The sequence below is a fragment of the Pygocentrus nattereri genome, chromosome 1 (genome assembly GCF_015220715.1).
Source record: "Pygocentrus nattereri isolate fPygNat1 chromosome 1, fPygNat1.pri, whole genome shotgun sequence".
Classification (NCBI taxonomy): Eukaryota; Metazoa; Chordata; class Actinopteri; order Characiformes; family Serrasalmidae; genus Pygocentrus; species Pygocentrus nattereri.
Window position 1 is genome coordinate 4,933,400 of NC_051211.1, and position 13,340 is coordinate 4,946,739.

Below are 13,340 nucleotides of genomic sequence, written 5' to 3' on the forward strand. Positions count from 1 at the left end.
GTCTAATGCGCTGCAGCTGTCCTGAGCGGTGCTTTGTTTCATTGTCTAGGAGAATGAATTCTGCTGTTACATAACTGATGAAGCCAGGCTATTTATAACAGGGCACTGAACGTGTCCCACACTCATTCGAATTGTATTTAGACGTCAGACACTCGAGTTCAGCACTTTACTCCTGAGTGCCATTCAAGTAGCAGTAACCCGTTGAGTTCTTAAAGGAACGGTTCACTCTAATAATGTCATTTTACACATGATTTCTGACCTTGATGACAGTGTCGCAGAAATGATCTGGTTGCCACCAGTTCACATCAGCTTGCCTGCTTCAATTTTAATTAGCCCAAAATGAAATTTCTGTCTTTTTTGAAGATCCTTTGGTTGAACTAAGTAATTTTTTTTCCAGTAGCATTGATGCCATATATATATAGCTGAGTAAGCAAGCCAACATTTATTAAAGCGTTTTTAAATACTATTTTTATGATGTCTGTGGACGGAAGCCCAGAGAGGCTATAAGGTAGTAATTTTCTGGATTGCTATCTGGTGATAATGAATGAATTGGTTGGTGTGGTGTAGTGGGTTGGTTAGTATAGTGGTTAACACCTCTGCCTTCTACACTGTAGACTGGGATTCAATCCCCACCTGGGCAAGCTCCCTACACTATACCAATAAGTGTCCTTGGGCAAGACTCCTAACACCACCTTGGCCCTTCTGTGTAAAATGATCAAATTGTAAGTCGCTCTGGATAAGAGCGTCAGCCGAATGCCGTAATGAATTGTCGTATCTCAAGATAACAAAGTTCTGCTGAAATAATAAGCTAGTTATCCAAGAAAACAAAAGTTGCTATCTTGAGATTTTGAGTCAATTATATCGTGATTTCAAGATAACAAAGTTATCATGAAATGACGAGTTACTTACCTTAAGATAACAAAAGTTATCTTTTGCAAAGAGAGACAGCAGAGTCACGATTAATCCGATAACAGAGATACAGAGAAATATTATTTGCTGATGATAGGGGCAGTCTTGGGCTTGAGGGGCTGTTGCGGCCTGGAGGTCAGGGAACCAGCCCTGTAACCGGAAGGTTGCTGGTTCGATCCCCTCGGCTGACAGTCCATGACTGAAGTGCCCTTGAGCAAGACACCTAACCCCCAGTTGCTCCCTGGGTGCTGTGGATAGGGCTGCCCACTGCTCCGGGCAAGTGTGCTCACTGCCCCTAGTGTGTGTGTTCACTAGTGTGCATGTACGTGGGTGTTTTACTGCACGGACGGGTTAGATGCAGACATCTAATTCCACAGTGTGCAAAACACAATTGGCTGATGGCTCTGAATTCAGTAAACAGTTTAAATTTAGTGGCCGTTCCATCACAGAATGGAATTTAAATTAAAGAGAACTATGCTTGTCTAGAAACTGCTTGTCCAGTGAGAGGCTGAGGCAGCACTGTGGATCTGCTGTCACTGCTTCCCTTTGACACTTTTGATGTGCTGCTGTAACCAGCCGAGACCTTTGTGTCACAGCTGTAACACGTTAAAGGCTTCCTATTTTCTATTGTACCAGTTATCATTTATGAACAGTTTAAGTAATCTCAACAAATCTGGTGATATGAAGTGAAATTAGGAGTTCAGGTAGATTATTTATAGTTCAGTTATAGTTAATTGTAGTAACATCATTTCGGCCAGGCATGTTCGTCACCTCTGAAGTGACAAAACAACTGATCATGCTGGAACTCACAGTGCACTGGGAAGAGCGTATTGAGGAAGCAAACGAGAGAAAACATGCCAGGTACCAGGAGCTGGTGGAAAAGTGTAAGGGCAGAGGCTGGAAGACCTACTACGAGCCTATAGCGGTGGGCTGCAGAGGCTTTGCAGGATGCTCACTCTGTAAAGTGCTCAACCAACTGGGCATTGCGGGGGTGTCAATGAGGAGGGCCATTCGGTCTGCGAGCATAGCTGCAGAGAAAGCCACCAGGTGGCTTTGGATCAAGAGGGCTGGTCTGTGGGAGGTTGCTGCTGGGATGCTGATCAACCCCGGCTGGGTCGCCTGGGCGAGGGTGTCTGATGTTGAGAGACCCGAAACACCCGAGGAACCCAGGATACATCACTCATGATGCGTCCCACCGCATCTAGAAGATGTATCTTGCGCACAAAGCCCCCATATTCATGGGGTACAATCCAAGCTATGTGTCATCCAGCCTTTCTTCTGAAATGAAGGGATTAATTGGGATTTCGTCCCTCTTTGCGGCCTCTACTCTTCTGATGAGGCTTTACACTAGACGTTGGAACATCGGTGAGGATTTGATTGAGCACTAATGAGATCAGGTACTGATGATGGACAATCAGTTCTGTCCAACTAAGGCCCAACTCATCCCAAAGTATTGGATAGAGCTCCATCACATAATGTTTGTCTGATTAATGTGGTTGTGTGTAATTTTCATGCTTGGGTTTGAATTGAATTGGTTTTAGTGTAAATCACTTTACCAGACCTTTTAGCAACTGGTAGCACCTTAGTTTGTTATCCCCACCCACTCACTCTGGTTTCAGCTCAGCTGTTCATGAATGCTAGACGCTGATAAAGTTATCTTTTTGTTTTGTGGCTGAGATGTGTAGGTTGTGTAAATCAAAACAAAAAAGTAATCTCTCCTAAATTAAGTGAAATGAAAAAAGAAAATGTTGAGTTTGCACCCCCAGACTTTGGGTTTTGGTGCTGAATATTGTATAAGAATTTGGGTACAATTTGTTCCTTGTTCTGTGCTCCCTCTCGTGGATGTGAGAAAGAGAGAGGGAGGGAGGGTGAGAGAGACAGAAAGTGGAGAAGAGAGGCACAGAGAGAGAAAAAAGAGGGAGAGATAGAGAAAGAAAGGGAAAGAGAATGAGGGGGAGAAAGAGAGAGAGGGACAAAGAGAAAAAAGAGGGAGAGAGAGAAAGAGGAACAGAGAGCGAGATGGAGATAGGGACAGAGAGAGGGAGAAACAGAGTGGGAGTGAGATTGAGAGAGAGAGAGAGAGGGAGAGAGAGTGAGGGAGATCTGCAGTAGTGCTCCCTGGTCTAGCAGACCAAGCCAAGCTGCTCTCAAAATGCTGTGTCATCTCGCCTGCATGGTGATTCGTTTATAATGGCCTGAATTAAAAGAAGAGATTAGTGGCCAGTCTGTATGAGTCTTTGGAGCTCTTTTCACACCTCGTTAGTTCACTATAGTTGGAAGCAGAGTTTGGGTTTTTGTGATGTTGTATTTTTTGTCCTTTTGGCTTGGTTGGGTTCAGACTGCAGTGACTAAAGTTCACCATATTCCACATGTAGGTGTTTGTTCATTGGGTAGAAATTCTACAGGGGCGCAAGTGCTCTGCTACTTTTACAATTAAGGCCATGAACTTGATGCTTTATGATTGGTCTGTCAGTTGAAGTGTAACCAATCAGGTCACTGATGCCAAAAATACTGTACGTCCACAAGCCAAAATCAAACTCGTATCTACGCTATTGTTTTTTTTGCTCATCTGCTGTTATAAGTTAAGATTAAGTGATACTTTTTTAATCCCACAACCGGGGAAATTCCACCTCTGCGTTTAACCCATCCGTGAAGTGAAACACCACATACACACTAGTGAACACACACACTAGGGGGCAGTGAGCACACTTGCCCTGAGCGGTGGGCAACCCTATCCACAGCGCCCGGGGAGCAGTTGGGGGTTAGGTGTCTTGCTCAAGGACACCTCAGTCATGGACTGTCGGCCCTGGGGATCGAACCGGCGACCTTCCGGTCTCAGGGCCAGATCCCTAACCTGCCCACGACTGCCCCTTATTAGTTTGTGGTGAACATTCTATGATCATCTGTAAGACGTCAATCATTCAATGGGCAGATTCTGCAGACAGGACAGCGCTAACATTCTGCTAAAAGAAGAGAATTCCCTGGTTTGGGAATTGCATCGCCTCTGACCCTACAGCGTATAGTGAGGACAGCTGAGAAGATCATCAGGGTCTCTCTCCCCTCCATCATGGACATCTACACCGCTGTATCCAAAAAGCCACCAGCATTGTGGACGACCCCGTCCATCCCTCACACGGACTTTTCTCACAGCTTCCGTTGGCAGAAGGTACCGGAGCATTCGTGCCATCACTGCCAGACTCTGCAACAGCATTGTTCCTCAAGCAATCAGGTTTTTGAACTCACAATGACTGAGCTGAAAGCCCCCCTCACACACACATCTGGAACTTTCTGCTAATGCAGTGTTTACACTTTGTTTACTCAAGTACCGTGTATATCTTACCTCAGGAACTGCTGTGCTCACGTTTTCATAGATCACAGCATGTCTTATAATAATCTTTGCACCTTATTTCACACCCCTACCTCATGCTCAGAATGGGTGCTGTGGCAGGGCTGCACTGTCCTGTCTGTTTACCGTGTCTAATGTCTGTTTAATTTATCGTATTTATTTTATTGCCTCTGGTCTATTTTTTTTCCACACTTACGTCTGCATGTTGCACTTTGTACTGCTTATCCTGTTTCATGTTGCACATAATTTCACTCCGCTGTGTACATGAACATAGATGGAATGACAAAAGCCTCTTGACTCGACTTGAAGTTCACACCTTTGGTGCAGGCCATCACAAAATGTGTTCCCATCAGCAGCCAACTGAAGCATGGTGTAGTTGGAAGCAGACTGAAACCCTCAGTTTTTGCCGGACTTACTTCAGTCCTTTGGTGTGGAGTGGGTGGAGTGTTCACACTTGTGAAAATGGACTAAAGTTCAGTCAAGACCACTTCATCACCGAAAATATTATTTTTCCATTTGCGGTTATAGTTATATTTGGTGGCATGGCTCTGCTCTGGGACCTTCCTGCCCTAAGGCAGGGAGAGCAGCATAAAGCCCTTCCCTCAGGGTACAGAACAGAGCAACATATGACATTGAGTAATCCAGCTAGAGTCACTTAAATAAGTGCCCTGGTGAATCTACCCAATCATATGCTTAGCAGACAAGCTGTCAGCGGGTGGTGATCAGCCAATAGCAGCTGCTGATTTGAGGTTTGGGGCTGAGCTTGACTCCATGGCCTACCTCAACTCATACTATGCTGAGAAACACTCCATAGCTCCATAGCTCCGAGGTTGAAGTCACTGATGACATCAAGGACACTCACACCTTCAGCAGAACAGAGAGAGTCCAGTGGTACAACAACACCACTGCTCTGTGGAGCTCTCTGATATGGACAGAGCACTAATATTGTGATTTGAGATGGCATTTGATACTGGGCATTATCAGCGGGGTCAACATCAGCAGAAAATACTGAAAGGAGTACAAGGCGACAAAAAGTTAATTCACTCACACTGTATTGATGGATGTGTTTAGTGGCAATGCTATGATTGGGTCCAAGCATTTTTATCAGTGGCCCCCCAAAATGACAGCTCAGGTTTCGTTTCAGTGTTAAAATATTTCAATTACAATTTCAGTACCAAAAAACTGTGATGCATCAGCGCTTTTCATAGTCCTGTGTAAGTCATAGTCCTTTTCATAGTCCCATGTAATGCACTACTGTTGTGGGTTGCACCATGAGAAGTGAAGAATGATTCCCTTTGAATGTACCTTACGTTGAGGAATGGCAATAAAGACCACTTGAACCAAAACGCAAATAAGAATACACTTGCTAAATTATCAACTAGGTTGTACACCGGAGACATACAACCCCCTTTCCAAAATACTTGGGACACAGTGCAAAATGTAAGTAAAACAAAATTCAATGATGGGCAAATCATTTAAACCCTATATGTCATTGAAAATAGTACAAAGACAGCAAATCAAGCATTGAAACTGTAAGATTGTATTGTTTTTTGCACAGTATATGCTTATTTTGAATTTGGTGCCAACAGCACTTTCCAAAAAAGTTGGGACAGGGGCTTGTTTACCACTGTGTTTCACCACCTCTTCTAACAATACTTTGTTCTTGCTTAACACAAGAGGTCAACTGCTCAACAGTTCAGGGTCTCCTTTGTCATATTTTTCATTTTATAATGTGCCAAATGTTTTTGGTGGTGACAGGTCTGGACTGCAGTCAGACCAGCGTAGCACCCAGACTCTTTTAGTACAGAGCAGTGCTGCTGTAATACAGGCAGAACATGGTTTGACTCTGTCTTGCTGAAATAATCAAGACCTTCTCTGAAAAAAAATGTCATCTGGACGGCAGCATATGTTGCCAAAAATATCATTCAGCATTAATGGTGCTTTCACAGATGTGCCAGTCACCCATCCCATGTGCACTAATGCCCATCTACACCATCATGAATACTGGCATTTGAACTGTGTCTGATAATAAACTGAGTGGCCCAGAGGACACAGTGTCCATGATTTCCAAAAAGAATTTCAAATGTTGATTCGTCAGACCAAAGGACACTTTACCGCTTCATATCAGTCCATTTTTATGAGCTCGGGCCCAGAGAAGGTGGCAGTGTTTCTGGATCCTGCTCGGTGTTTCTGAGCCCATGCAGTAATTTCTACTACAGAATCACGTCTGTTTTTAATGCAGTGCCTTCTGAAGGCCCAAAGAACATAGCCAGCAAGTACTGGTTTTTGGCCATTTCTCCAGATTCTTTGAACATTTTAATGATATTATGTAAATGTATATGATGAAATAATCATCATGTTGAGAAATTTTATTCTTCAGTTGTTGCTCTATTTGATTATGCAGTCTTTCACAGATTGATGACCCACTGCTCATCTATACTTTTGAAAAACTCAGACTGTGATGCAGTTTTTATTCCCAGTAATGTAACCTGCCTGTGGCCAGTTAAAGTTTTTTTTGTTTTTTTTAAATATAATTACACAACTTTACCAGCCTTTTGTTGTCCCCATCACAACTTTTTTGGAACATGGTGCTGGCATCAATTTTATATTATTATTTACACATGATTTTTTATACAAGATTTACACATGATTGCATTTTGTCCCAACTTTTTTGGAAATGAGGTTGTAACCGCCAGAAATCACCCGCATATTAAAGTTATTCTGGTCATTATTGCTGTATTGATGAGTCAGTGATGTGACATGGCTAAAGCATCACCTTGTAAATAATTTTCTTTTGTTCTATTAGAGGAATTCCTTGATTCTTCAGAACATCCACAGAAACTCATCTGGAACTGTGACTGGTCAAGATGCTCAGAGGACACAGTACAAAACACTGGAAATAGCCAGAGGCCTCATTTGTATCTTAAAGCGTTCTACAACACCAGTGTTGGCAAAGTATCGCAGTAATCATTTTTTTAAGTATATTTTTATTTGCCTTATTTTAATTATGGAAAAACAAAGGAAATATGCTCTATATTTAAACATTACTAAAAGAAAAGAAAAGACACAAACACATTCAAAAAAATGAGGAAAGACGATGGAATAAAATAAGGTCACTACAAACAATAATAACAGTGCAGCAAGAAATACTTGAAATACAGTGGCAGTTAATACAGCACAATTATACTGTTATGGAAATAAGCACAAATAGCAGCACAGTGGGTGGGTCAGCACAGTTTTCCTTCCTCTATGTGATCCATCTATGTGATATTCTACCAAACGTTTCGGGTCTACCAGATGGAATGCATGTATAAGCACAGTGTAACACATTCCCAAGATCTCTGATCCATGCGTCAAATGATGGTACGACTTCTGATTTCTTAATTTTGTAATATTAATTTATTATGCAAGAGAGCACCAAGGGAAATGGCTTGTTTATTGTTGTAACGGTGAAAAAGTAATATATGCCGCAGTGCTGCCAGTGTCTTTTACACTTCCACGTACCATTCCTCACTTTTGTGGATGGCTCGGTTACTGGGGGCTATGAAGTAGTGGCAGGTCTCTTATTTATAGCTTTTCTGCAGTTAATATGCACCAGGTGGGTATTTTAATTATTTCATAAAACACATTTTATCATTTGCATGCACAAATATGTAAGATATTCAGAACTTAGTCTGTTTTTAATGAACGGGAGCAGATCACGTTTGGCTGCTACTGGAGAAATGCTAAGCATGTAAAAACAATCGAAAGCAAAACAATTTAGTGAAATTTTTGCTTTTGTTTGTCTGTTGTTCACTCATATTGAGTGCTTCCGCAAGATTCTGGTTCCATGATGTTCTGTAATGAATGATGTCTGTTCCAATACGTGTCTGGTATCATGAGTGTGTATTGTCCTAGGAATGGACTGATGAGTTTGTTGTAATAGCCGTTACATGGTACTGGACCAAAAGACAGAATGATGAATTCAGTACAGAGGAATTGGATGCAGTGTCTCTTTCTTTCTGTTTTACAGTATCTGCAGCCACTTCTTGCTGCCAAGCGTCTTGTCAATGAACATGATGACTGCCTTTCCTGCATTGCGATTGGCTAGAACGTCCCAGGGTGAGGGGAAGGGGATGTGATGTTTGGCAGAAAGGATAGAGAAGGGGTGTAGAAAGGAGGAGGAGGTGGAGAAGAGGGAGGGGTGCACTTTATCCTCTCCTACTTCCCCTGCAGAAGAGTGAGTGAGCGAGCGAGCGAGCGAGTGAGAGAGAGCACCAGCTAGAGCGTGATCAAAACACAGAAGCCACGCCGTCAGCAAGTAGCGGTAGAGCCTCAGCGTGTGGGGAAAAAGTGAGAGAGCAAAGCTTTAGGTCTCCCAGCTCGGGGCCGAGGACTTGGCTGACTTTGCGCAGGGAACGCGTGACCATTAAAGAAGCTGCAGGAGGCACAGGAGCATGGACACAGGCAGGTCCATCCAGCACGAGATCAGCTCTCTCAAAGGTACTGCCTCTATATTGCTCTGTCTTTTTCACTAGTTTTCAAAGCAGTTTATTCTGCAATAAGCCACCGAACTGGATTTTGGGCGTGGATTAAGCCTAGCCCTGCAAATGCCGATGGTGTTTTGCCATTGGAAATGAGGCTTAGGCTTAATCTGGATCCTGCAAACTGGTCCTAAAAGTTATTTCTGACAGGAGGCGTGAATTTAAGCGCAGACGTCATCTCCTGGTTCCTTCTCCCTCCCTCTCTCTGTCCCTCTTTTCGCCCAGCTCTTGTCATTTTAAAGGATAATACCATCTTTTGTATGGGAGCATTCATGGTTAAAGTCCTGTGCATTCCCGGGCTTAGGGGCAAGGGGGGGCGCGGTTTGCATAGAAAGCACTGGTGCTGAGGTCAGCGGGAGCTTCCCTGTGTTCTCTTTTGCCGTCTGCGGCATGCATGCGGCACACTGGGTGCTGCATCGCCACGGCAACAGCAACACGGCACAAGAGAAACCCCTTAGGTTCTCCTGCGTGGAAACCGGGGCGAGACAACAACGTAGCTGCTTTCGCCTATTTCAGGAGCCTTCTGTTCTCGCTTCATCACATATTAATGCACTGCAGCAGGGAGGGGAGGAAGAGACTGAGCAGACTTTCCTGCTTCTGTAAAAAAGCACTGCATTACTGCAACGCATGTTGTCCTAGAACGGGTACCTGAGGCACCTTGCACTTTGGGGTCTTTGTAAAGAAGGAGAACTGGGCCATTTTCCTGAACGGCATGTTTACCACATGCTATCAGACATCAAGTCAAATCCACTTCATGCTGTGTTTACATAACACCAGCATACAGGCCAGAAATAAGGGCAGGGAGAATGTGTATGTGTACCTATTTGAGGGCTTTTGCAAAAATATCTCACATTGCATGACTCAGTAGAGAGATATCATCACAGGCTTGTGTTGGAGATATGCTGAGTGTAGGTGTTTTGGCTCACTACAGTGTGAAACAGCAATGGACCAGCCTTACTATGCTGTTACAGCTGTTGGTATATGGTATCGTAAGGTCATGACTGAGCAAATTTGCTTTTTTTAGTAGCTGATTATGGTTTTAAACACTGCTCTTTGTGTAAAGCCTTGTATGCCTCCTGTGGATGTCTCAAATTCCGCTTTATTCATGAGCCTAACCTTGTGTGACTCGTCAAGTGTACAGCAAAGCATTGATCGGTTGGTTTCTCAGTCACATCAGACCGAGCCAATAATGGCTCTGTCGAGTACAATGAATATTGCTGAGTCACTGTAGTAGAGCTAATTGAACCCAGACAAAATGCCAGCTGGTTCAGCCCTGCACTTCTGAATACAACCTTCTTTTACTTACCTCTTAGGCTGGGCCTACACTAAACGTTTTTGGCATAGAATTTCTTGTCATGTTGTCGTGAGGGGACTCATGACAGGGCAAAGAATATCATGAGTTAAGCATAGAAATAAGATCTCAAACTCCAGGTTGTCCTCAGAAATCATATGACACGAATAAAGCTAAACATACTGAACTGGACCTGTTTGTGCTTTTATGTGCAGGGAAATTATATAGGGATTAATGTAAGGTTGAGAGGCACTGATGCAGTGAGAGCTGGAGAAATGGTTCACTGCAAACTGGCAGCTGAGCTGAAATTGTAAAGAGTGACCTGACGTCCGGTTCCATACATTAATAACGGCTCTTATTTGCATCTGTCTCTGTGCTACGCTGTTCAGGCAGTGTGCATCCACATTCTCTGCTCTTCTAGGTTCATGATTGGTTGTGAATAACTCGTTGAGTAGATCTCTGACCCTCTCACACTACTGAACTCATGAACATTTTGAACGTCCGATAATATCGAAAGGCCTTCAGTCACTTCAGAGTTCGATTGGAGAGGCAAAGATTCACTCGTTGCTCCTCTCACAGCACCACATCATCTGCCCCGTCGGTCACTTCCCATCAAGCTCTCGATGTGAAAAGTTGCTTCAGATTGTGATCATTTGTCCCAAAAAATAGTCAAGCTTACCCAACTGATTTCCCTTTTAGCCATTTAGAATTGCATTCTCTGATTCCTGTGGTGAGGAGCGATAGCCATGATCCCACTCTTATTGCCACCATTCAGTCCTTCTGCATTTGTCTCGGAGCCTTGTACCCATATCCCTGGGCAAAAACAACCAGCGTTGAGGCAGGCAGAGCCATCCTGGCATCCATCTGAGGCCTCTTCTAAAAGCAGCTCTGGTCTAAAGCTAAGTCATTTGTGGCTTGGCCTGACAGGGCTGCTAAATCACTAGCCAGAGGGAGAAAGTCATTGAAATGGTTCTGGCTGGGGATCTGAAAGGTTTTCTACTGCTGGGGTCTGAATGAGTATTTTGCAAGGTGTCAAGACCGACAAAGGCCTCTCACCCCTTTGAGAGTTCCCAGTCCACTTAGTTAATATGCCGGTCAAGTCTCTACCACTTACCTAACTTCATTTAGACACTTCCCTTATGGACTTACTGTAGTGTTATATATGCAAATGGGACATTCAAGACACGACTGAATAGGCTAATATACCATGCATGGTTCTCCATGTGGCTCAGTAAGTTCAGAGATTATGCATTTGTAGTTATTCCCTTCGGTTTCTGTGGTGCAGCTAAAAGCTTGTAGTATAAAAATATACATATGAATCATACATTGAACTGTTTTTATGCCTGTGGTGAAGCCTGTGAAAGCTCAGCTTATGTTAGGCTGCCCAAAGGAGCCTTGTTATTTGTTTTTAGCAACGTTGCTAATATGCTCATGAATGCTGTTTTCTGCTACCCAGGCTGGCTGGCCAACTGGCAGAAAGTTTTTCCCAGCTTTGCCCGCCTAAAGCTGCAGTAGGTCTTGGCTTAGATTCACTGAGCCACATTAATGAGCTTTTGGCCATTCTACTTTCCCCTTTGTTTCAGAAGACTAGATTCACCACCAAGTAGTTTTCTCCTATTAATGCATCAGAGAGACCGTTAATGGTTACGAAGGAATCTTTTTGAAGCCCTTGCAAGGGAGATTTTAGTGAACAGGCTAGACAGGTTTTGTTGAAAGAGAGCAGATCATGAATTCTCCCCGTCCATGGTCTATTTAAAATAAAGGATGAATGAAAAGGAAAATATGGTTCTTCTGGAATGCTCCTCAAACGCTGTGCGAGTGTTGGGAAGGGCCAGATTAGTCGTTATTTTGTGTATGTGCATGTGTGGAACAGGATGTGCTCCACAATTGTAGATGGCTGTCAGCTGAAGCTTCTTGCAGACTGTCGTATTTGCTTGTCTGTGGTTCTATGGATGTGGTTGTGTGTTCAGCCAATGGCTTAAGTTTCTATGTATGTTTAGGCCTTTAAGATTCACCAGAAATTGAGGAATGTTGTGAATTATTTTCTTGCCTTTTTCTGGCCTTATGTTCGTGCAGAGACACATCAAACGTTTTCATCTACCCCACTTGTAATCAACCAGCAAAGTTGGAGTCCAAATTTTATTAATAGTGCCAGAGTTAAAAGTCTATTGGCGCTAACACACTGGAGCTAAATACTCACCCAAATATTTTCTTTATTTTGTAAATGCAAAATAAGCTTAAACCACAGACCTGGGGTCTTTATTAGGATCATGCAGACAACGGGGTTTATAATCAGTATAAGTGCTTATCTAGAAATTTTTTTTTGACCATTACCATCATAAATATAGAGGAATCTGATCCAAGATCTGTCCCACTTTGTGAAAACCAGCACTAGTGTTTTCTGAAATGACGGCCTGTAGCGGTGCAATTTTGTTCATTTCTATGTTTCAGAGCTTATAGTCAACGCCTCTGCTCTTCCCGCTGCGGACTGGGTTCGATCCCCCACCTGAGCAAGTTCCTTACACTATAGCAGGACGTGTCTAACACTGCCTTTGACCTACCACTTTAAAATGATCAAATTATGCAGACAACAAACTCGCCTAGCTAGAACCCAACAGAACAGCAAAGAGATTGATTTAAGCTGGACATTTATGATTTGGAGACGAATGGATTTGCATCATAAGCATTCAGCTGCTTTCTCGATACATTTAATCTGCAGCAAAGAGCTGCCGAACGCTAAAAAGTTGCGATGATCGTCAACTCCTTGTTCGAATTTTTGCTGTTCCACCTTAAATGATGCCTCCCAGTGAATGATCAGCTGACTTCAGCCTCATAAAGAATCAAATGTTAAGACACATTTTACAAGAAGCTCTTCTTTTGGAGAAGTTTCCTGCTGGAGATGTGAGAAAAGCGGCTGTAGTTGAGCCAAAGCTTAAAGCAGAGCAAAGGAGGTCTGCACTTTCATTTATATTAACACTAGCATGACTGAGATTTCAGGATCCTCAGGACATCATCCCTCCTTCATGCCAGCAATTTGCAGGACCATAAGTCAACATTAATTATGTTAATTCACCAAGATGCTCAGCATCCAGGGGCGGGACAAAATCGTGGCATTTATCCGATGACCGGCGAGTTTCGAAGCAATGAAAAAACCCGCTCCATGCCGTCCTGCTGAAGGGAATAGACACTCAGCTTCTATGGGCGAATGGACTGACGCTACAGGATAAGTAGCTGATTCTGAACGATCTCGTCTTTGAGATGAACGCGTTCT

The 13,340-nt window shown here is 43.4% G+C and overlaps 1 protein-coding gene across 7 annotated transcripts in view; it reads left to right on the forward strand.

Annotated features, from left to right (window-relative positions):
* The window catches only part of pleca (plectin a), a 224,683-nt gene that overhangs the window by 62,039 nt on the left and 149,304 nt on the right, over window positions 1-13,340 (forward strand). For 2 of the 7 annotated variants that reach the window (XM_017721342.2, XM_017721344.2), the window contains exon 1: window positions 8,481-8,737. The exons of the other annotated variants lie outside the window; for them this stretch is intronic. In XM_017721342.2, coding sequence (XP_017576831.2) covers window positions 8,692-8,737 — 46 coding nt within the window. In that variant the 5' untranslated portion in view covers window positions 8,481-8,691. Of the gene's footprint in view, window positions 1-8,480; window positions 8,738-13,340 lie in introns of those variants that run through there. 7 annotated transcript variants of the gene reach the window in all.